Consider the following 21,994-nt stretch of genomic DNA (forward strand, 5'->3'; position numbering starts at 1 on the left):
AATCACGTCCATGGGGAGTTTTTCTCAACTAAAGTCTCGCCAGAGGAGGGGAGATGAAGGGGGCTTGAGAGGAGTGTCCCTTCTCATATATCCATTTGAAAGAGGACAACAGCACTTTAACACCGATCCCCAACAGTGAGAAAGAGAGAGTCATAGACGTCACTTTATTGCAGCCCCCTCCTGTGTGTCACTATTTCTCCCGCCCCCCCTGAACTAGTAACACACTCACTTGCTCTCTGACGTAGGTTGAAGTAACGGGGCAAGCTGGGGGGGAGAAGGGGATGGGGGGATGGGGGGATGATGGAAGTGGTAACAAGTTAGGGTACGGTTACCATGACAATTCCCCAGATAGGATACCCAGCCGGAGACACGCACTTGGCAGCGAGCTGGAGAGAATGAATGGGGGACAGAATGACGGAGTAGAGAGGAAGAAGAGGAGGAGGTGGAGGAGGTCATGGGTAAACTTGAAAGTGTCCTGTTATAGGAGAGTAAATATTACCAGTAAAAGGTCGGACCTTTGGTTTTCCCTTTGAACGTAATCTTTGCGCTTGTTTACTCAGGCCCTGCTGGAATTCTCTAGAGGAAATGAGGGTGCAACATGAAAATTATGAATTTATTACTACTCCTTCTCCCATAATCCCTTTTACCATCGGAGCAGTGTTGCGTCACAGCCAACATATTCACTGTTTACATATGAGACTCCGAGGTAAGCAGAACACGGGAGTTAACCCTAAAATCCACAAGACTACTTTATCACCCACCTGGACATGGAAATTAACCCAAGGCTGCAAACGACTATGGGAAAACCCGCATGATCAGATTGGGCTGATGTTTCATAATCAAACTATACAACCATGATCACACAAGTACACAGTGAAGAAAAATTCCCAATGTAAAAAAACCCATTCATGCTCAATCGCTTCCTTGTCAGATAAATAAACTATGAAGATTACACTAATATTTATTCGGAATTTGTTTAAATCAAACTTTTTAAAGCGACTCTGGTAAAAGCCAATGAATTGAGCAACTGTGCGAATTAACAGCCGGGCAAAAGGTGAGCGAAGAGTGTGAGGCATTCAAATGATTTGAAGCCTGCGTAATAATGTGTGAATACATGCCATGGCGCACAGGAAACCTAGTGTAAAGCATGACCGAATTGAGTGAAGCTTGTGTGAGTAGTTTGTCTGGCAGCGTGGCCTGGCAGGCCCTGTCACAGGTTCCCCTTCCTCTCTGATGTCTTTGAGGTCGTAGTCTGAGTGTCTCACTCTGTTTCTCCTCCTATGGTGGTTTACACAGATTGGTGATGTAATGGGTAGCATATGAAGGCCACACACAAACACACAGACGCACACACAAACACTGATGCTCATGCACGTTATACAGACACCGCACTTATACCACCACACCACCCATAATTACACACATATACTGTACGCACACCCATTCACACAAACCCTGGATTCCCCCTTTTCCAACAGGCATGCACCAGTGTGTGCTCGATCTCTCACACACAAACACAAAAAGTCTAAACAAAGATACATGACCCTTTTGATTTTGCACACTGACATCCATGTACGTGCGCACACCCACAGACGAGCACACTTAAAGGGCACCCACCCGGTGTCATAGTGTGTGAGTGATCAGCGCTGGCGGACGGCCTAACAGAAGACTGTGTGCTTCAGAACCACCCAGGAGACCCCCATCATGAGAGGCAGCCCATAGGGAACGAGGGAGAGTGACTAACATCACTTTTTCTTTTCTTCTTTCCCCAGCTGTGTCTTCAAACGGCCCTTTGATGTGGGAAATTAAAAAGAGCGAGTGTGTCAATATCTCCCTACGTCCAACCTCACTCATCTATTTCCTCTCTGCCTTCTCTTGCTTTTCTTCTCTACTGTTGACCCGAGAAAACAGAGTATGGCCCCTTTTCACCACAACAACTCTACCACCCACTCGGAGCCACCGGGCCCTCATCATTTGGACTGTGTTTGTTTGTCTGTGTAGGCCCGCCACTGGACTGGCAACTCTGTGTGTATATGTGTATGAGTGTGCAACTGTGCGCATACAAGGCCCACCACTAATTATTTTCTAACCACACATGAGTGTATGTCTGCGAATGAGGGTCTCCTAATCTCACACCCAGACTCAAAAACGCTTTTTTCCTTCTCAGTGGTCTCTCTCTCACTCTCTCTTTCCTTTTGTGTGTCTGTCTGTATTGACTGTATGTCAGAAGTGGACGTAGTCACCGTGATGTAGTCATCCATTGGTGTGTGGATTAGCGTTTTGAAGTCTCGAGTTCGGCATTTTGGCCGTCGCCATCTTGGTTTTTGGCCGTTGCCATCTTTTTTTTGAAGAAAGGGTGGAGCTAAGTACAACCTCACCCTGAATAAGACAATAAGACAATGTAAAATGTGACAATGAACTTCCATAAACTGAAAACACTTTGTGAAAGGGTTAAAGTTCTCATACAAAAACACGGACAACTCCAAGACCAGACAATGCTGTGGTAGCGACCTGTCAATCACAAAGTAGCCACACCCTAAAACATAGCCTGCTTTATTTCCTATTTTACTCTAAATGGAAACATAATTTACTAAATGAACATCATACTGTATTTAAGGAGACTTAAAACAACTGACCGAGACCATAAACTCATGGTAACAGTTTACTGAGGTAATAAATCAAGTGAGAAGTAGAGTCATTTTCTTATTGACTTCTATACGACATATTAAGGGTTGGTTCATTGAGATAAGCAGTACTTGGAGCTGATTCCCAGATGTCAGGTGCCAGACTACTGATGAAGAAGAGGGTGCAATGAGATGACACAATTAAAGGCCAGTCAAACTTAAAATGGTGGGGATATTTAAAAATATGAGCATTTATGTTTTTTTAATGATTGATTTGAGGAAGGTTTACATTCGCCTTCACGTTCCACAGAGATCTGATGTTCCGTTCTACAGCCATTTTTCCCCTTTCACCCAATTTTCAGCGTTTTTCACAGGTGGATGGAAACGCACCCATTGACTTCCTTTTGATTTACAGTATAGGTACAGTATGATGCATCAACTGTCCCCTTGTGATGCTTGGAAACAAATTGTTGCCCTTTGCAACAGTAGGCCACGCTTTACTGCACCTGACTGAGTGTTTCCAGGCTGCCCCACTCTACTTGCGTGTGTGTGCGAGTGTGTGTGAGAAAGAGAGAGTTTGTGAGAAATCCTGTTGATGTGTGTACAGTAGACTGTTATGTTTTTGCATGTTTCTGAGCTAGAAAGCATCTTTTTGGTGTGTTTTGTTTCAATAGAGCAGCATGTTTTATTCTGACACGGTGTATGTTGTGTGAGTGCATCCAAGTGCATGTTTTGTGTGTGTGTGTGTGTGTGTGTGTGTGTGTTTTATGTTGACCCCACCAACCACTCCTACCCCTCAAGCGTGTGTGTTTGTGTTAATGTCCTGTGGTGTGTGTATATATATATATATATATATATATATATATATATATATATATATATATATATATATATATATATATATATATATATATATATATATATATATATATATTAGTGTGTGTGTGTGTGTGTGTGTGTGTGTGTGTGTGTCCGCTCACTGTTTCTATGCAACACTTTCAGAGGCCCCTTCTGGTCTGGACAACACCTCTCTCCTGCTCCTATCCGTCTCTCACTCCTCACTCTTTCCTTCACCCTGGAGAGGGAGAGAAGGAGTGAAAAAAAGAGAAGGAGGTGGGTGGGGGGGCAGTGGAAATAACAGGCTGCTGTCTCTGGAGGGGTTCTGAAAAAAAAAGAGCAAGGGGTGAGAAAAGGAGGGAGAGAAATATGGGGGGAGAAAAGGTGTTTGCTGTGCGTATTAGCTATGATACAGGGAATGTGGCATGTGTAACCTAAAAGAGCGCTGCCATAAATTAAATAACTCAGGCGAGAACACACTTTCTGTGACATTTCACCCTTGAACACGGCACACACCACCACAAGAAAAAGACAGGGCTCAAATAGATACATGGTTACATAAGATACGCTGATACACATGAAAACAATGGGCTTTTTAAAGTCTGCTGTGATAGAGAGAGAGAGAGGGAGAGAGGGGGGAAGAGATTTGAAGATGGAAAGATAAAAAAAGAGGTAGATGGGACTGATTGGCGCAGGTAGCGGGATGCGACAGAGGAAGTGCTGGAGATAGGACGGGACGGGAGAAAGTGATAGAGGAAAGAAAAAAAAACAGGAAAAAAAAACAACGGAACATTTTTTTTAAGTTTCGCAAAGGGAGACGGGCAGCAGGGAGGGGAGGAGGAAAGAGAGAGAGAGAGAGAGAGAGAGAGAGAGAGAGAGAGAGAGAGAGAGGAGGGAGAGAAAGAGCGAGCGTGTGTCTGTGTGTGTGCGTGTGTCTGTGTGTGTGTGTGTGTGTGTGTGTGTGTGTGTGTGTGTGTGTGTGTGTGTGTTTTTATGAATGAAGTGAGTCACTGCCGATGTGTCATAGGCCCGACGTCTTTATAAAGGAAGTTTTAAACAAGCCTAAACACTTCACTGCGCGCAAAATTTGGACTTACCACACTCGCATCCTTCTCTCTGCCTCTCTGTTGCCTCTCTCTCTCCAAACTGTCCAAGTGTCTCTCTGTCTTCAGCACTCCATAAAGACTACAAGGACTCATCTCAAACTTGACCAAAGACAGAAAGTTTGATTACTTTTACCGTCCTTTTTCTGTGTGAGTGCTTCAGTCATCACTCTGCTCTCTCATTCATCCTCTCTCGTCCTGACAACTTTCCTCCTCACTCTGACTGAAGAGTGCGAAGAAGAAACCGGAGCACGTGACAGTTTCCGGAGTTCAATTTATTTATTAATTTTCTATTTATTTATTTATCCACCGTTTATTTGCTGGTTTACCTATCCCTTGGATCCAAACCAAATATGAAATGTAAGTGTTTGTATGAGTGTGCTTTTCTAATTTCTTTATTGTAGTTTCTTCTTCTTTGTACATGTTATATTTTATTTCTAAATGTTAATGTTACTGTTATTAGATATTTAATCGTTCATATAGGCTTTGCTACAGGCTAAATTTAATTATTTATTCAGATTAAATTCTAAACAATTGACTCACAAATGACTGAACATTCAGAATGGACAACTTTATTATCTGGTGATCCCTAAACTGCAAAAGTTACACTAGGACATGGAGATGCTCCTGCAGTGTTATTTTGGCTGTGATTCTTGTGGGTTCACCTGTAATTATGAAGCATTCATCATTTCAACACCACTGTGGTTTCCTTTTAATACTTATTCTACCTTGTATTTGAACTTGAAAGGAAAAAGAATGAATGAGCTTACTGTTAAGAGTTGCCTTGGCTGGGTCCATATAATTTATACCACCAACTCATGTACCTATCCAGTTGCAGGTGTGACAATCAGCAGCATTCATCGCAGTTGCTTATGGTAAAAGAGTGATTGTGATATTCAGTGTCAAAGCCTGGCTTTTTAATGATTTAATGATTTGCATTCAGCCTGTGTAAACACGACTCTGACACTGAAGCTCTTGAGGATCCCTCTGCCAAGTCTGGAGCCATTGTTTATATTATGGTGCAGTATCTTCCCCTGGAGCTGACAGCCGTGGCCTGAGGTCATTATCATTATAGCGAGATGACAGCGCCTCTCCACTAATTGCTTCCGTTTTGTTCTACCCCTACAGTGCTGCTCGACTCCTCCTCATCGCTCCTCTTCTCGCTGCTATTGGCTCAGCTGCCCGTGTTCACGAATGCCTCTCCAGTACCACAGCGGCGGCCCACTGACATGGACAAACTGTCCAATCAGACCAAAAATCTAATGAAGCTCACCCAAGAACTGCTGGTAAGTGAAGATGCCGTCATGGTGATTGCCAATCACAGCTATTTATTGGAGGAGAGGCTAATGAGGCTGATTGAATTGTTAGTGTGATTGTGGAAGAGGATGCACAACCTGTCTTCACTGATCTTTGCCTAATTGGATTGAGGTGCTAATGTTACCTTTCAGTTTGGGTAACGGCACTAACTTTGCACCGTGCACAAACTACACTAGGTGTGCTCAAGTCCTCAGTTTGACATAAGCTGCTTTCATTGGTGACAGACTGGCTGCATGCTTAGATCAGGGCAGCTGAAAGCCTCAGGGGAGATTTGACTCAGTGATCTCACTTTTAATCCACACTGGACTCTGTAGGGAGGGGAGGTCTGACTCAGCAACCTCCTGGTCTGCCTGCTCACCTGACTGGTGGCAGTGGCAGTAAGATTGGTGGCCAGGCCAGTGAACTTGCAATGAAATCAATATCAGGTTTTATAGAATTAAGTAGAATAAAGACACATTTACAGTGATGGTCTAGCAGGATATGTGATGTAGCCAAGGGGTTAGAGAAACAAAACATTAAGTTTTAGGAATAAATTCTCCCATTAAGACTAATTTAGAACTACATATCAACACCTGCCTCCATCTAAGCTAAGCATACCATCTATGAAATGACAGCAAAGTATATCACTTGCCTGTTTACATAGAAACATGTTTATGTTCTGCGGCTTGACTGTGTAAGTGAGGATTGAGTTGGAGATTTTTTTCTCCTATGAAATGTGCACCGTACTGACAACGCTGGCTCCAAATTTTATTTTGTTGACATTCAAATAGGTAGGAAAATCAGATTTGAGGCCTCGGCCAAGATTTGGCTTCAGCTGGTGATTGTGTATCAACAGCGTTTTAACAGGTGAAAAGAAAGCGGGATCATATCTGTGGATCTTCAGTTACACATGGCTGATCTAGATTCTATTTTTGCATTATGCAAATCTTTCAACTCTTTTGTTCAGGGGGATAAAATCAAAAATAGCCACATACTCTCTCTAGTCTTGGCCAGTAGATATTGTTATGAAAGTGTGTGTGTGTGTGTGTGTGTGTGTGTGTGTGTGTGTGTGTGTGTGTGTGTGTGTGTTAGTTGCTTTAAAACAATGTTACAGGCCATTGTGTTGCAGAAGTCTGTCACCTGGGGTCCAGATGTGAACAGCAGCTTTATTAAATGGGGACAGTAGAACACAGTGTTCGGTAACATGGAAGAATTATTTTTAATTTCTTTCCTTATTGTGTGGAATTCCACTAAAGAGAGGAGAAAGCTAGGAAAGATAAATAGAACGGGAATCCATGGAAAGTCCCTGCAAAAAAGCAATGAAACTGATGCTATAAGAGAGAGAAATGTGTGTGTCCACACATAGGTCTATATAAGTTTTCTGACGCAACTGTGTGTGTGTATGGGTGTGTGTATGTGTTTGCACACATTCAGTATGGGTGCAAATGTATGTGTGCATGCATTTGTGTATGCATTTTTGTGGCTGTGTGTGTGTGTGTGTGTGTGTGTGTGTGTGTGTGTGTGTGTGTGTGTGTGCGTTGAGGGTTCTGTAAATAGTCATGGTTATGTAGGTGCGGTGTTTAGTGTTTTGCTTTCGGTCGCCACAGCAAAGTGACTTGATAAAAATCTAAAAGATTTATCACATTCCAGTATTTGCATTCAGGAAGAAAAAGTTTGGATGCGAGGGTTCTGTCGGGTGAGGTCATGATCTGTGATGGAGAGAGCAAGAAAAGGAGAATAAGAGGGAGAATTAAAGGCTGAGAAAGATGGAGCAAAAACCACAAGAGATGAAGAGATCAGAGAGCCAACTAGATGACAAGCCAGTGGTGTATGTGTGTGCATGCATGCACATGTGCACGAGATGTTGCATGTGCTTGTGCACCTGGTAAGAGAGAGGGGGAGAGAGGGGAGAGGGGGAGAGAGGGGAGAGGGTAGGGAAGCGAGGGATGGAAGGGGACAAAAGCAACAGAGACAAAACATTGGACCACAAACATGAGTGAGCTCTTACAAAAGGCTGATGGAGAGACATGCGAGACAATGCGGCACATTCATCACTAAAAACATCAACACAAACAACTGGAGGGTAACAGTAGGGCACGGAAAACACTGCATAACAGGTTAAGGAAGCATTAAGCACACACAACCTGTTTATACAAAACATTTCTCAGCACTCATCATTCTAATGTTGTTATGTTCCTCTACTGATTGGAAGTGACGCATGCCACATCAGTCATCTCCATTCATCCTGATTCATTACCAAATCGGGCATACATCTTTAATACTACTAATAAACAGCACAGCTGCCTTTTGTAAAGTAGAACTCTATTAACCTGCAGTCAGGTTGTTTATCCCCCTCTGGTGGCCACAATGGGAACTACATCTGCTGTCTGGACGCAGTTTATAACACAACTTAAGCTGGGCAGCGGTACTGCGTCATTCCCTCTTTTTATAGCTGTGACCCTGGAGTTTCCCTACAGTTCTGTGTTGTCTGTCCCACTTGGAGCTTTCTTAGTCATTGCATATGTTGTTATCCTCGCTCCCTGTAGAAAACATCCTGTGGGTTCAGGTCATTTGCTCTTATTGTTGACATTTGGGGAGGCTGAATGTGGGTGAACTCACACTGACCCAATCAACCACACTTCGCTCAGTGAGAGCTACTGTCTCTAAGCACAGAAAACAGTCATTCAATGGAGGTGCTGGACTAATACTTTCCTCATGTTGCCGTGACTTGTCTCAGGATGAGTTAAATTGCACCAATGCTAATTACTAACTGGTTGCTTTGCGTCTTGTTTTCTCTTTCAGAGGGAGCATGCATTCGACTCAGATGTGGAGCCACACAGGTTCAGGTCTCTGCCAGAAATGAGCAACAGATCAGCCAATGACCTCAACAATCTTGAGGTAATGCTCTGATATTTGTATTCTGCATTTGTGTGTGACTCTGTGTGTGTGTGTGTGTGTGTGTGTGTGTGTGTGTGTGTGTGTGTGCGTGCTTGTGAGGGTAGAGGGGCTTGTGTTGTTTCTATACACACAGTCACATCTTGCCACACCCATGCTACGTCTCTAAGTGTGTCTGTGTTGTTTCCAGCTGAAGCCCACACTCTCACAGCTGCATGCTGACCTGAAGCTGTATGAGCACCACTTTGAGTGGCTGAACAAGGTTTCAAAGAAGCACCACCACCCTGCACTGCCCAAGCTGGTGGAGATGATCAGAGAAATGAAATCCCTCATCAATCTGCTGCACCGTCAGGTAAAGAGCTAAGTTTCTGCATTTGATCATCAGGTGTCTTCAATGTTTAACTTGATGTTTATCCATTAAGGTTTTAGCATACAAATTAATTGTTTTTCTAACCTGTCATCTCTGCTACAGATGCTGAGAGTTGAAGCACCAAGGCTGACTCAGGTGACCCCCTCCCTCCCCCCTCACCTCCCCTATCAGTTTGATGTTCTGCAGTCCAGCCACGAGCTTCTCCAACACTTCAAGCTCTTCTGTGATTGGGCATACCGAGCATTCATCAGCCTCAAGCCCAAAGTCTCTGCAGTACAATGACGACCCGAGCTCATTCATTCTTTTCCTCTTAACTACATGGCAGCATAGCCAGTGAGGATACATGGAGCCCCGCCTCAGCCATAGGGGAATTAGGACCATGTCAGTGTGCACTGTAGTCAACAGCATCCAAGGCCAAATGTCAACCAATGACACTTGTGTTGAAGAATGTCTTTCCATCATAGCCAATACGGATGTGCTATACTGCAGCCAGTTACAACCATCAAGATTCCTGTTAAAGCAAACTGCCAGTTTAACTATGATGATCATGTCACAATTCCCCAAACTGTCTCCTAAAGGCCTTGTTCATGACCATGTTATTTATATATTTATTTATTTATTGACTGTTGGTAATTTATTTAATTTTATTTATTTGAAGTTGTGTCACTCTCATCTTTGTTTCTGTATTAACGTGAATTTATTTGCCCAGATCTCTGTAATCTTTCTTTTTGTCTTGTGTCTCACTGATCCTCAAGAAAAACACGGTAGCACTTCCTTACTTTTGTTTAAACTAACTTAATCTACTTTGCATTTGTGTATTTCTTTAGCCAATAATTCTTCCAGTAGATGTAGCATACATACGTGACAGCCAATGTTTTCACTATCTCTCACTTACAGTGCCTTCAAATTAAACATTTAGAAGACGTTAATGTCCTCTTCTAACCCTGTTAAACGTATCACGTCTTAACTTATCAATTGAAATTAATTGTATACATCTGATAATGTCAAAATGGTAGCCGAAGAGAAGTGAATACTTTCTTTTGTACCAAAGACAGAGTCTCTATTGTTGTTGCCTGTTTCTCGCATTCTGCATGAGGAGGCATCTTTAACGTTGTGGTAAAGTTGTATGAATATGCCCTGTTGCTGAGCACTGATGGACCTGATTAGATTCTTTGCACAAACTTGTTAGGATTAGCCTCTTGGATGAGTGAGATGGCTGATTTTGAACCTGGGCTTTAGGGTAGAAAAGTTTGTTTTTGTTAGTTAAACACCCAAAGCCTTAAAATACTATGTATTGTGACACTATGTTCTTAGTGTGTACATAAGTGTAGAAGAATGTAAATTGTTGTATACAGTGCTTTTGTGGATTATGTTGTTTTTTTTACAATATAATGTAGATTACTTTACCAACTTTATCACTATAATTTTTTCATTCCTAATTTAGTATTTGTTACAGTATTGACTATTTATTTAAGTAACTTGGTGGAACTATTTATTTTGTGCTGCAGTGGAGCAAGTCTCCTATCTTTTTTGTACTTTTATACAGTTTTTATTCTTATTTACTATTATTATACTATCGTGTTTAAATTATTGTTGTTACATCAAGATGCCTCTTCCACACACTGATTGGCCTCAATGTGAAATATGTGCCTTGGTGAAATAAATACTAAAGAATGTGCACAATGGATTTGAGTATATGTTATTTGATAACCATGGTCCACCTACCCTGCAATGTTAACTGGGACGGATGGAAGTGGGAGCAGACACACACACACACACACACACACACACACACACACACACACACACACACACACACACACACACACACACACACACGTACTACATTACCCAGAACTCTGTGCGCCAGAGTCAGACTATAACAGATACATCTTGACTGTAAATAAAGCTTTATTAATTATATTTACGATATTTAAGATGTTGGAGTGTGGACGCGTCACTGATGAAGTGCTTTCCGTCAAATTTGGAGGTCCGAAATAATTCAAAGTGAGGTTTAAAAACGTCAATCTGTCTGTTGAAGCTCTTAGCCAATGGTAGTAGAGTATCTATAGTAGCCAACAGCCAATCGCCGTCGCTGTTCTTAGAAGGCGGAATCGGGTGGAGAACCGCTGTTAGTCTGCGCCGTGTTTATTGTTAAGGTTGTGTGGATTAGCACTGCGGTACCCAGTACCTTTTCATAACATCAACAATATAGCGTTAAAATGAGTTAACGATGCGCGGTGAGTACTGGTTCAGCCTGCGTTCACTCGCATCCTTATCGAACAGTTTAACGGAGATATTCGGCATAGACGGCGGCTAGATTAGCTCTAAATTAAGGCCAGTAGCTGATTTTGTTGATACTGTGAGAACTGATATTTTCTGTGCGTGTGGTCTGTCTGCTTGCACAGCTAATCAGTTGCATTAGGATACACTTATAAAGTAGCTTCACGTGTATCATAGCTATAACCTCTGCGTATGTTTTGCTAGTTTGCACCGCACTGCGGGGACGGACAGAAACGGACTGACTGCCAGAGGATAGACAGCGGGGGGGGGGGGGGGGGGCTAGCTTCATTGACAGGAGGAGGGAGAGAGGGGGTAGGATTTAAAGGGGACATTCACACCTGGAGTTACCAAGTTATAATACTGTATTTATTTCTATTTCACGTCATCTCAGACCTGTCCTGAGCTGTCTACTTGGCATGACAGCTGGTGTTTCCAGTGGCTGACAGGGCAAGAATTTATGAAAGACACAGAAGAAAACATGACGGAAAGGTGAAAGAAAATGATACTGCACCACAACTGATCCACGCCTGCTGCCAAGGAACACCCATCATCTGCTACCAGTTTGCGCTGGTAATGGCTAACTCAGTGGCCTTAGTGGTCCAAGCAGAACTCTTACGGCCTCAGTCCACCTCCTCCCTCTCTCATTTCCCATCCCTTCTTGGTTCCGGAGAGGATGTTGAGGACGATGGAGACAGAGGGGAGCTGGTGGAGGGAGACAAGGGAGTAGAAGAGGGTGGGGAAGAGGTGGTTCTGGACATGGTGACGTCGTCGGTGTCGGGTCAACCCCAGCAGCCCGAGCAGTCGGACCATCCCTTCCAGTGTATGGACTGTGGGAAGAGCTTCAGGTGGTCGTCCAGGCTGACCCACCACCAGCGGAGCCACAACAATGAGAGACCATACCGCTGCAACCTCTGCCCCAAGGCCTTCAAGGGCTCCTCTGCTCTGCTCTACCATCAACGGTGCCCATAATTAAAATCTCTTTACCTTTAATAATTGCCACATTGGTACAATAGAGTCCTGAAGCTGTCATTGTTAGTTTATAGATTGAAGTGAATAGGAGGGAGAGGCAGAAGTGTCCAGGAAAGTCAAAGTGGTGTAGATCATGTAAAATTGATGATCCATACCTTTTATTAAAAACATCTATGGTGCCATTTTTATATTTATTATGTGTCAAAGGTATATCTCACACCATATTTATGTATCATGAATTGTGTTATCTTCCTGAATAATTGCGTTTCTTTTGCAGGTCTCACTCAGGGGAGAAGCCTTACAAATGTCAGGAGTGTGGTAAAGCCTTCAAACGCTCCTCTCTGCTCCAGGTGAGGTGTCAAACAAAGCCATTTTATGAACATCAGGGAAAAGGAAATGCTTGCAAATGAGCAAGAGATTTCACATCTGTATCTCTGTCTATCTCCAGGTCCATCAGAGTGTCCACACTGGATTGCGTACCTTCTTGTGCCCCTATTGCCCTCTGACTTTTAAATGGAGCTCACATTACCAGTATCACCTGCGCCAGCATACTGGAGAGTGTCCCTACCCCTGTGACACTTGCCCCAAGGCCTTCAAGAACTCAAGCAGTCTGCGGCGACACAAGAATGTCCACCTGGGCCTCAAGCCTTACACCTGCTCGGTATGTAACAAATCCTTCACTCAGTCCACCAACCTGAGGCAGCACATGAGAATACATACAGGTGAGAGGCCCTACGTCTGTGGTGAATGTGGACGAAGCTTCACACACTCCTCAAACTTGGCGCTGCACAAGAACTCGCACTCCAACCTCAATGCGGGAGGGAGGGAGGGAAAGAGGGGAGAGGATGCAAGGAAGGGACATGAGGTAGTGGAGGTGGTGGTCGGGGCAGAGGAAGTGACATCGTCCATGTTGACGGACATGGTGGGATTTGTGAGCCAAGAGGGAACTGATGGAGTAGGGGTGGGGATGGAAGAGGTGTTCCTGTCAACAACCCCGTCCGGGCAGAATCCAAGCCTTCTCTCCCAGCTCACCCTCACCTCCTCTGGGGAGGGCGTGTGTGCTTCTAGGGCCATCGGGACAGAGGTTCACCTGAGCACACACACCGGGGCCAGTTTGCTGCTGTACAGCTGTGGCAGCTGCACCCACACCTTTGGCACACGAACAGATCTAGAGGAGCACCAGGTCATCCACATGGCCCCAGAGGGACACGGGGCCGGAGGAGAGGCTGGGCCTGGAGCAGGGATGGAGGTTGGGGATGGGCTGGTGGGAGCTGGTCACCTGCTGGCTGATTTTGAGGAGGTGGTAGAGACTACCACAGTGGCTGAAAATGGACACACGACAGAGGTGCTCCTTGGTCTGACGGAGGGAGCAGATAGCAGCAATACAGTAAGTTAATTGGATCAAACAAAGAAAAATAAACCTTCCACAGAAGAAAGTGAAGTGACTTTTGCAGCCTGGTTCCCGCCACATCTCAGATTTGTTCAGCAACTGGTCAATTGGTCTGTTTTTGTGCCCATATACGCCCGTCTTGACCAATTAGAAGTTAGTAGGTTGGATTAGAAATGGGAACTTCATTGTCCTACATAGCTAGCTGCTAGCATTCATGAAAAATGGTGACAAGCGTGGAGGAAATTCACTTCGATTTACAAATCAGCATATTTCTTTGATCAATTAGACAGATATTAATTTAGATGCTGCTAGCAACTGATTAACTTAAAATATTTTAAATGACACTGGCTACTGAGTGGTTTTAAGACATCAGCTATCATAAACACCTCATAAACTCACCAGGCTAAATAAATAAATGGAAACAAAATGGCAATGCAGACTGATGATTAGACTAAGTTGTATGTTGTACAGTATATCTACTGTTTGTAATGTGGTATGGAACAGAAGACAAGAGACAAACACTAATTTGTCTGCATAATCTAATATAAATCAATCTAAAAAACCTTACCCACCCTACACAGTGCTTGAGTCTGATCTGAAGATACGTTTTATTTATATGTAGAACTTCCTTTGGTTTGTCCTCAGAATGTGGGAACCACCCAGGCCCAGTTTGACCTGCTGCAGAGCTTCACCGAGGTGACTCAGAGCTCTGAGACCGTTCAGCCAGAGGCCAGAACCACATGGGCAGGGCTGTCATGTGGCTACTGCAATAAGACCTTCAAGACCAGTGGAGGCCTCAATAGACATGTGTCACTGGTGAGAATGACAATTGTTACAATTGCTCTTCTACTGACACTGGTATGCAAATTTCAGCACCGCACTGTATATTGAGCATCGAGATTAATTTATTGCATTTGGATGCATCTATCCTAGAATAATATTAGACTCTTGTGTTCCGCTTTTGTTTGTCCAGATGCACTCTCTCTCATCACAGTCCCGCTCCCAGTTCAGCTGCTCCGCCTGCGACCGCTCCTTCCCCCTTCTGTCCTCACTCCTCACCCACCAACACTCCCACACGCCCGAGCAACGGCTCCTGGCCGAGGCAGAGGCTGAGATAGTGTGCCCCGCCTCCCTCTCCCTGTCTCTCCCCCTCCCCTCCTCTCCCAGCCAGGCCGACAAGCAGCAGGACAGCCAGAGGGAGATCCATGTTGACATCATCGTCGTCGGGGAGGAGCAAGAGCACCCGGCCAAACCGACCAAAGCCCCCAAAAGGACAGCAGCCAGCAAGAGCACTCCTGCTGGAGGTAAAGACATTTTTATAGCCAAGCAGACACAAAACATAGAGACAATGGAGATTTGACTCTACAATGGAGAATATGAGCCGGACAATCTGTTCATGTGTTTTGGTTTAATATGCTAATTATCTCACTGCAAAGTTAGCCATGCAGTATCCGATATCAAAGAGGTTGTTTGATACATTCATACCAGCCAGGGAACTTGACTTTATCTTTCTTTCTTTTTTTGCAAAATACTACTAGTCAATCAACAGTTTTTTGTTTTTATTATTTTTAAAAAATATGACACTCTGTTTCACGCACTTTGATACAGAGAGGCCGTACCGCTGTTCAGAGTGCGGGAAAGCATTCAAAGGTTCATCCGGGCTAAAGTATCACATGAGAGATCACACCGGTGAAAGGCCCTACCGCTGCACCGAGTGTGGGAAGAGCTTCAAGAGGTCGTCTCTGCTTTCAATCCATCAGAGGGTAAGGCTTCTGTTCCAAGAAACTGAAACACAAGGAAAGTTTCCAAACGAGAGATGCATCATTTGGGAGCTAAAGTTTATCATTTTATGTCACCCCAGAAATGAAGATTTCTCTAGTGAACAGGGAGCTGTCTCGCATAGTTCACATCCCAGCAGATGAATGCAATATACGACAGACAAATTCAAAAAGCAGTAAAACATCCCTTTGATGAAATAACACACTGTAGTTCAAACTTTCTTGTGACAAAGTGACTGTTATCACACAACACTTTAGTTGTAACTGCTGATTGCGTTTCCTTGGGTTGCATTTAGATTTTATTGGAATAGACAATGAAATGGGAACACTTCATTTCTTTAAGTTTTACTAACTAGAATGAACACCTATAAACAGTATTTATATGTGTACTAATAAATCAAACTGTCCAGCAGATACTAGCAAATGTGACTAGAGATTATAAAAATAAAAATGTTTCCACTTCCACTTTACCCAGGTACATACAGGTGTTCGGGCATTGCAGTGCCCTCACTGCCCTCTCACTTTCAAATGGAGCTCTCACTATCAGTACCACTTGCGGCAGCACACAGGCGAGAGGCCATATGTGTGTAAGGAGTGTGGCAAGTCTTTCAAGAACACCAGCTGCCTGCGTAGACACAGTCAGATGCACTCTGGACTGCGGCCTCATACCTGCTCCATCTGCTCAAAGTCTTTCTCCCAGACGTCAAACCTCAAACAGGTCAGCACCGTCGGTACACATTCAGCTGTGATCTTGTGTAGATTCTTAGCTTTTTTGCTTGGAATAGATCTTTTGTTTATCTCATTAACTGTTCTTCATTTGTCCTCCCTTCTTCTTTTGTTATTTCTTCGTGAGCAGCATGAACGCACCCATTCTGGTGAGAGACCCTTCCAGTGCACACACTGCAATAAAAGCTTTACACACTCCTCCAACCTCCAGCTCCACCTTCGCACGCACTCCTCAAGCAAGGACTTCAAATGCCCGTACTGCTTCAAGGAGTTTGTCATGCACTCCTACTTGCAGAGGCACATCCGTACCCACGGCAGTGGCGTTCCACTGCCCTGCCCCGGTGGTGGAGGTAAAGACGGAGTGGCTGTGAAGGCCAGTGTTGGGGGAGTAACGACCACCACCACCCTGCTCAACCCCATCACCTTGGAAACCTCAGGAAACCAAGGCAGCTTGATTGTGTCCCAGCCGGCACTTAATATCCCCCCCAACACCTCCCAGAACTACTTTATGATTCAGACAGCCAGCGGCCTGCAGCTCATTCCTCTGTCGTCCCCTCCACCAGCTCCTCCACCTCCACCACCACCACCACCTTTGTCCCAGCCCCAAAACTTCTTCATTCTACAGTGCCCCTCCAATAATGGCGGCCAGTCCAGCTTGATCCTCGTCCCCACAGCAAACAACCCTCCAACAGCTCCGGAGCCTCAGACCCTCCCTGTGCTTCAGACTATCCAAGCACTCCAGCCCGTCCTCAACCAAACACAGACTCAGATGTCCCACTTTCCGGCCATATCACCGCAGCAACAGCAGCAGACCAGGTTCATAATCACCAACAATAACAACAACAATGCAAACACTCCTGTTGTCATGTCTACACGCACTCTCTCGGCCAACTCCATGCTAACCAAGCCCATATTAGGGAAAAGCACACGGACCGCTCGGGGCAGACGGGGCCGCAAACCAAAAGCTAGTCTTCAGATGTCTGCAGCAGCTCCGGTCAGTCAGACAGCAGGTGGAGCTCCGTCAGTGACGAACTGTGATGTGACCAGAACCACAGAGTCATTCCCATCTTCTGTATCCACTGTATCTTGCACTGCTGTCCCAATTTGTTCATCTTCCACCACTGTAGCCCCCACAGTGGACACCTCAGGACCCTCATCAGCTGTTACAATGGTTACACCAGCCACAACGGTATCGTCAGTTTCTACTCCGGCTGCTCTGGAACCTCACACCACAGTGGGGCAAATAAGGACGGGGGATACCATGACAGGGAAACAGTTTGTGTTGTGTTTTGATAATGAAGGACGGGCAAAGGAGGGGATGAATGTCGAGGAGGGTGGGCACTCGTACGTTTTACAGTTCGAAGGGGATGCATCAGAAGAGGCGGGGGATGGAGGAGTGGGCGGGGAGGGGAAATCACTTGTGTTGCAGTTTAAGACAGATGAGCAAAGTGAAGGAGCAAAAGGGGGGGATAAGGGAGGGATGATGTCACTTCTGCATGAATGGGATGGAGAAAAGCAGGAGCAGAGAGAGATTGGAGAGGAAGGAAGCCAGGGAGAGTCTTATGTCCTCCATTTCCACACCGAGGCACAGGACAGCGACCCATCCAGTGCTGCCTTCAGCCAAGGGCAAGAAACCAGCCTGCAGCTTTCCTGCACTCCTACCCAAAGTTTGGTGCCACTTGATGGGCAGGAGGTGGTGTTTGAACTCGGGGGTGAGGCTAAGATGGAGCAGGACACTGAGGAAGGTATGCAGATGATAGCCCTGATAGAAGGCGAAGGGGGAATGATGGGAGAAGAAGGGGCCGGTTGCAATTCTACAAGCGGGAGGGTTACTGAGGGTGGAGGAGCCATGGAAGGCCTATTTCAGCTGGGAAATGGAGAGGAAATTGTCATAATTGAGGTCAGCACCAGTAGTTTAAGAGAAGGAAGAATGGACAGAGGAGGGGATGGAGAGATCTCACAAAGTAGCGAGGTGAAATACGAAAGTGTAACAGTTGAGGCAAATGAAAAGTCTGCAAAGGAACACAGCTCTGCAGCCAATACAGAGGCACAGACGTCAACCGAGGACACAGTGAGGAATGGATCTATACCCAACTCTAAAGAGATGCAGTTCTGAGAGTGCATGTTGGAGAAGAAGAAAGTGTGCGTGCGAGTGGATGCTTCACTATTTGTGGGCTCAGTGTGTTAGCACTTTAGTGTGCGTTCTCCTGGAGCTGAGGGAGAACATGCAGTTAGATGAGTACTGTGTCGTAATCCCATGGTGCCACATACTAGAAATGTTATACATTCAAATAGGCTGCACATGGACCTCGGAATATTCTGAAATATATTAGTTTAAATGATACTGTCATTGGCAGTTTGTTTATTAAGTAAATACGTTTTTTGTGAATAAATGTTGTACATGGCCCACTTTCTTTATAATGTCAATAGTAAATAGAAGTTCATTATTAATAAAACTGTCAATACTTTTCATCATTTGTTTCTTTTTTTTCGCTTTGTAGTTTGAGTTTGTCTATTTTTTAACACACACAAAGGTCATTTACGCTGTTACGTTGCGGTAGTCTTTTACGTAGCCTTTACGTTGTGCGGGTTGCGCTTACGCAAATGGCGTAGATCGACACATTGAAGACGTGAAACGGGACCTAAAACAGAGTATGTGTGTATGCAGAATACCTCCTTTGCACAAGAAGCGACTCTTGTCAACCGACCAAACGTGCAAACTCTGCAAGGACTCCACAACAAAACGGAGGGATAAATGCAGTGTGTTTTCCCTTTTTCAGTTTAATTTGAGCCGCGTGACGGAGAAGGTAAGCGGAAACGGGGTTCACCGCAGGAGCAGGGGTCTAAATGTGTCAGCTGTTGGCAACAACCATATAAGGGTTTGAACAAGGTCTTCTCGCTTTCGACTGTAACGTTGCATTTCGGTGATCACCGTTAGACGTGCAGATAAATACAAGCTAGAATGAGTGATGGTGACACATGTATGCTATAAATCCTCCATAATCCCCCTGTCAGTGTTGTTTGGAGCCAACGTGGGTGTGCCGTTGCATTGCAACTACTGGCTCATTGTAAGCAAAGTAGCAGATTTCACCCATTTCAGTATAGATAATACAATCAGGTCTACAGCAGTATCTGTTATCTGCATGATTTTAGTATCAAACATTCCAAAATTGCATTTCGCTGACAACCTTCTGTCCATGTACTCTAATGTATGTGTGTTTCTGTAGGGTCCCTGTGTGTAGAAACATTGGTAGCACCAGTCCTGCTGTTAGAGCTCAAAGCCTAAACATGGTGAGGCTGGAGCTGGATCAGGTGGTGATGAGGAGGATGAAGGAAGACGACATAGAGATGGTCAAAGCCCTCATCAAGGTTGGTACGAGTTTTAAATGGCTTTCTACACGGTGGGAATTCACTCCTTGTGATGCGTGTGTAACTTGTTTTAACTTGCATCCCTCCAGGAGGGCTGCGAGGGCACAGAAAACCGTCTCATCCTCCACGTCCTCACTCGTCCGCTCTGCCTCTTCATCCTGGCTGTTTTCTCCTCAATGCTGCGCTGCCTCGTGCATTCCTTTGTCCTGGCCCTTGCTATTCCTGTCTTCCTGCTAATTATTTTTCTCAAAATCACCATGCCGCGGTCCACGGGGGTTCTGGGCAGCAGCCGGCCCTACTGGGACTATGTGGGTAGCAGTTACAGAGGGACACAGGATGAGACACTGCTGAATCCTTACTGCAGGATCAGTGGCAAGACAGCAGGGAATAGAAAGGTCAGTCTACTGGTGTGCTCAACTGTGTTTTGTGTAGTTTTCACTTCATTCTGGGTGACCTAATGTTGCAGCCCAATAATCATATTTTTATTGCTCAGCCAAGGCGCAGAATCACACCCAAAGACAAGGACAAAGATTTGTCAACGGAGACTGTCACCCCAGAGAGGGAGCAGGAAGCAGGGCACGTCTGGGTGGCAGAATGCGATGGCGAGATCCTCGGCTGCATCTTCAGGGAAAGCGAGAAGCGAGCAAACGTCACGAGGATCTGCAGGTTGGTGACGGGATGCTGGTACCGCAGGGAGGGTCTGGGCCGGCTGCTTGTCCAGAGTCTGGAGCAGAGAGAGAGGGAGGCTGGCGCTCACAGAGTGTACGCTCATGTCTCTTACCCGTCCAAACTGGGGGAAGCCATCTTCAGGAAGCTGGGCTATCAGCAATTTGGGGAGGGGGCTGATGAAAAAGAAGATGATGAGGAGGAGAGGAAGCTTGAGCCTCCAGAGAGAGGCTTTCTGGGATACCCCCTCACTAAAGTGTTTTACAAAGACCTGTGATTGAGTGATGATGGACTCATGGAGAAGAAAAGGAGGCACTGGAATTGCTAAAGAAGCCATATCACAAGTTGTCATTGCTGCAACATGTTTGGATATTTGTTTAAGCTGATCATTTATTGAATATTTGTGTTATTTATGCGAGTATTTATTTACTGTATGTGTTGCTGTTTGTTTTGTTTTAACTATATTTTTACTAAGTACCATCTCTCCATTCTTTTAAAAAAAATGGTTATGTAAAAATGTAATATTAACACCATGAAGCCACAGTCATGCTGTTCTCTCATTTATACTGAAATAAAATATTTATGTGAAATGTGTTTCCTTAATATGTGTTTGTGTGGTTCTTTTCTCAAAAGCATCCACACAGTAAATGGTGTGTGCGATTGCAGACGTTAGTTTGTGTGTGAAAGCGTACAGATGTGTAGGAGGGTGTACAGTTACTGTATAGGAAGTATGTGTGGTTTGTGTATCTGCAGAATTCATCTGTCGTTCACCGTCATGTACAGTATGTACAGTTGGTCCATGAGTCTGCTAGAACAGCACTCAGCTTTTTTCAGCTTTTCTTCTATTTCGTTTTCTTTGTTAAAAAAAAAATAATGGTTATTGTAGTTGTTAAATATTTTAGGGCTAAACTTCATAACTTTGAGGTTTTAGCTATGAATAATTTTAGGGCTTCACTTTGGGTGGTGGTAACATTAAATCAACCTATTAATTACAAATATAGATTCATTTATAATGAAAATAACTTAGCTGCAGCCCTAAAATATTGAACAAAATACAAAGATCAAAATCACACATTTAAATCTACTTGGATATCTGTTTCCAAACTGATTTGTATTGCAGATTGAAACGGCACATTTAATACACTGTATGCATAGGTAATCTGACACAAGAATGCTTTTGGCTTGCAGGTGACTGTCAGTTTATGTGACGAAGTGGATACATGCACACAGACCCAGTCTGAGGCTAACCTTAATATGGTTAGCAGCTCTCACACTCGCATTGCGCATCTACCTCCTGCAGACCTCAGGCGATGTCAGTATAGCATCAATGCGCCACAGATAAACACCACAGGATGTTTGTACGGTTTTAATGTGTGTGAGAAAGAGGCATATCTCACCTGATGTGCAGACAAATATAGGCCTACTGTAGACTCACTGCAAACTCAATCATGCAAGCTGTAGTGGAAAATCATTGTCCTTTAATTAACTTTGATGAAAAAGCTGAGACACCCAGTAACATAACAGTGTTGTTACATGCATGAGTGAGTGTGTGGTCAGGCCTTTTCACCTTGTGAAAGCTGTACTTTACTTGTGCCACTTCTTTGGTCATCATTGGGGTTGTTTCTTCATGACTGTCAAAGAGCAGACACCTGTTAGCTGGGCCTCTACCCGCCCGATCTGTAGCTATT

General features: G+C 44.5%; 3 protein-coding genes across 3 annotated transcripts; all 3 read left to right on the top strand.

Annotated features, from left to right (window-relative positions):
- Positions 1-4,854: 4,854 nt before the first annotated feature.
- Positions 4,855-10,799, top strand: il11a (interleukin 11a). Its single transcript, XM_068735858.1, has 5 exons — positions 4,855-4,924; positions 5,693-5,850; positions 8,663-8,758; positions 8,946-9,107; positions 9,228-10,799. Exons 1-5 carry the CDS (start codon positions 4,918-4,920, stop codon positions 9,405-9,407), a joined length of 603 nt encoding a protein of 200 aa, XP_068591959.1. The 5' UTR covers positions 4,855-4,917; the 3' UTR covers positions 9,408-10,799.
- A 456-nt stretch (positions 10,800-11,255) lies between these two features.
- Positions 11,256-18,746, top strand: znf628 (zinc finger protein 628). Its single transcript, XM_068736049.1, has 9 exons — positions 11,256-11,365; positions 11,800-12,367; positions 12,655-12,727; positions 12,826-13,764; positions 14,413-14,583; positions 14,741-15,071; positions 15,376-15,530; positions 16,021-16,263; positions 16,402-18,746. Exons 2-9 carry the CDS (start codon positions 11,982-11,984, stop codon positions 18,385-18,387), a joined length of 4,284 nt encoding a protein of 1,427 aa, XP_068592150.1. The 5' UTR covers positions 11,256-11,365; positions 11,800-11,981; the 3' UTR covers positions 18,388-18,746.
- A 147-nt stretch (positions 18,747-18,893) lies between these two features.
- Positions 18,894-20,900, top strand: nat14 (N-acetyltransferase 14 (GCN5-related, putative)). The gene is made up of 4 exons (XM_068735749.1): positions 18,894-19,078; positions 19,499-19,640; positions 19,730-20,035; positions 20,134-20,900. The coding sequence occupies exons 2-4, from the start codon at positions 19,560-19,562 to the stop codon at positions 20,581-20,583; spliced, it is 837 nt and encodes a 278-aa protein (XP_068591850.1). The 5' UTR covers positions 18,894-19,078; positions 19,499-19,559; the 3' UTR covers positions 20,584-20,900.
- The last annotated feature ends 1,094 nt before the right edge of the window (positions 20,901-21,994 follow it).

The sequence above is a fragment of the Cebidichthys violaceus genome, unplaced genomic scaffold (assembly GCF_023349555.1).
Source record: "Cebidichthys violaceus isolate CVI_PGR_0920_01 unplaced genomic scaffold, fCebVio1.0.p SCAF_7, whole genome shotgun sequence".
NCBI lineage: Eukaryota > Metazoa > Chordata > Actinopteri > Perciformes > Stichaeidae > Cebidichthys > Cebidichthys violaceus.

Bases quoted from the DNA above. Each gene is read 5' to 3' on its own strand.
- il11a (XM_068735858.1), top strand. The intron at 5,851-8,662 runs GTAAGTGAAGAT...TTTCTCTTTCAG, and splicing joins AGCTCACCCAAGAACTGCTG to AGGGAGCATGCATTCGACTC. The intron at 8,759-8,945 runs GTAATGCTCTGA...TGTTGTTTCCAG, and splicing joins ATGACCTCAACAATCTTGAG to CTGAAGCCCACACTCTCACA.
- znf628 (XM_068736049.1), top strand. From the start codon at position 11,982: ATGGCTAACTCAGTGGCCTTAGTGGTCCAAGCAGAACTCTTACGGCCT. The intron at 12,728-12,825 runs GTGAGGTGTCAA...GTCTATCTCCAG, and splicing joins AACGCTCCTCTCTGCTCCAG to GTCCATCAGAGTGTCCACAC. The intron at 14,584-14,740 runs GTGAGAATGACA...TTGTTTGTCCAG, and splicing joins TCAATAGACATGTGTCACTG to ATGCACTCTCTCTCATCACA.
- nat14 (XM_068735749.1), top strand. From the start codon at position 19,560: ATGGTGAGGCTGGAGCTGGATCAGGTGGTGATGAGGAGGATGAAGGAA. The intron at 19,641-19,729 runs GTTGGTACGAGT...GCATCCCTCCAG, and splicing joins TGGTCAAAGCCCTCATCAAG to GAGGGCTGCGAGGGCACAGA. The intron at 20,036-20,133 runs GTCAGTCTACTG...TTTATTGCTCAG, and splicing joins AGACAGCAGGGAATAGAAAG to CCAAGGCGCAGAATCACACC.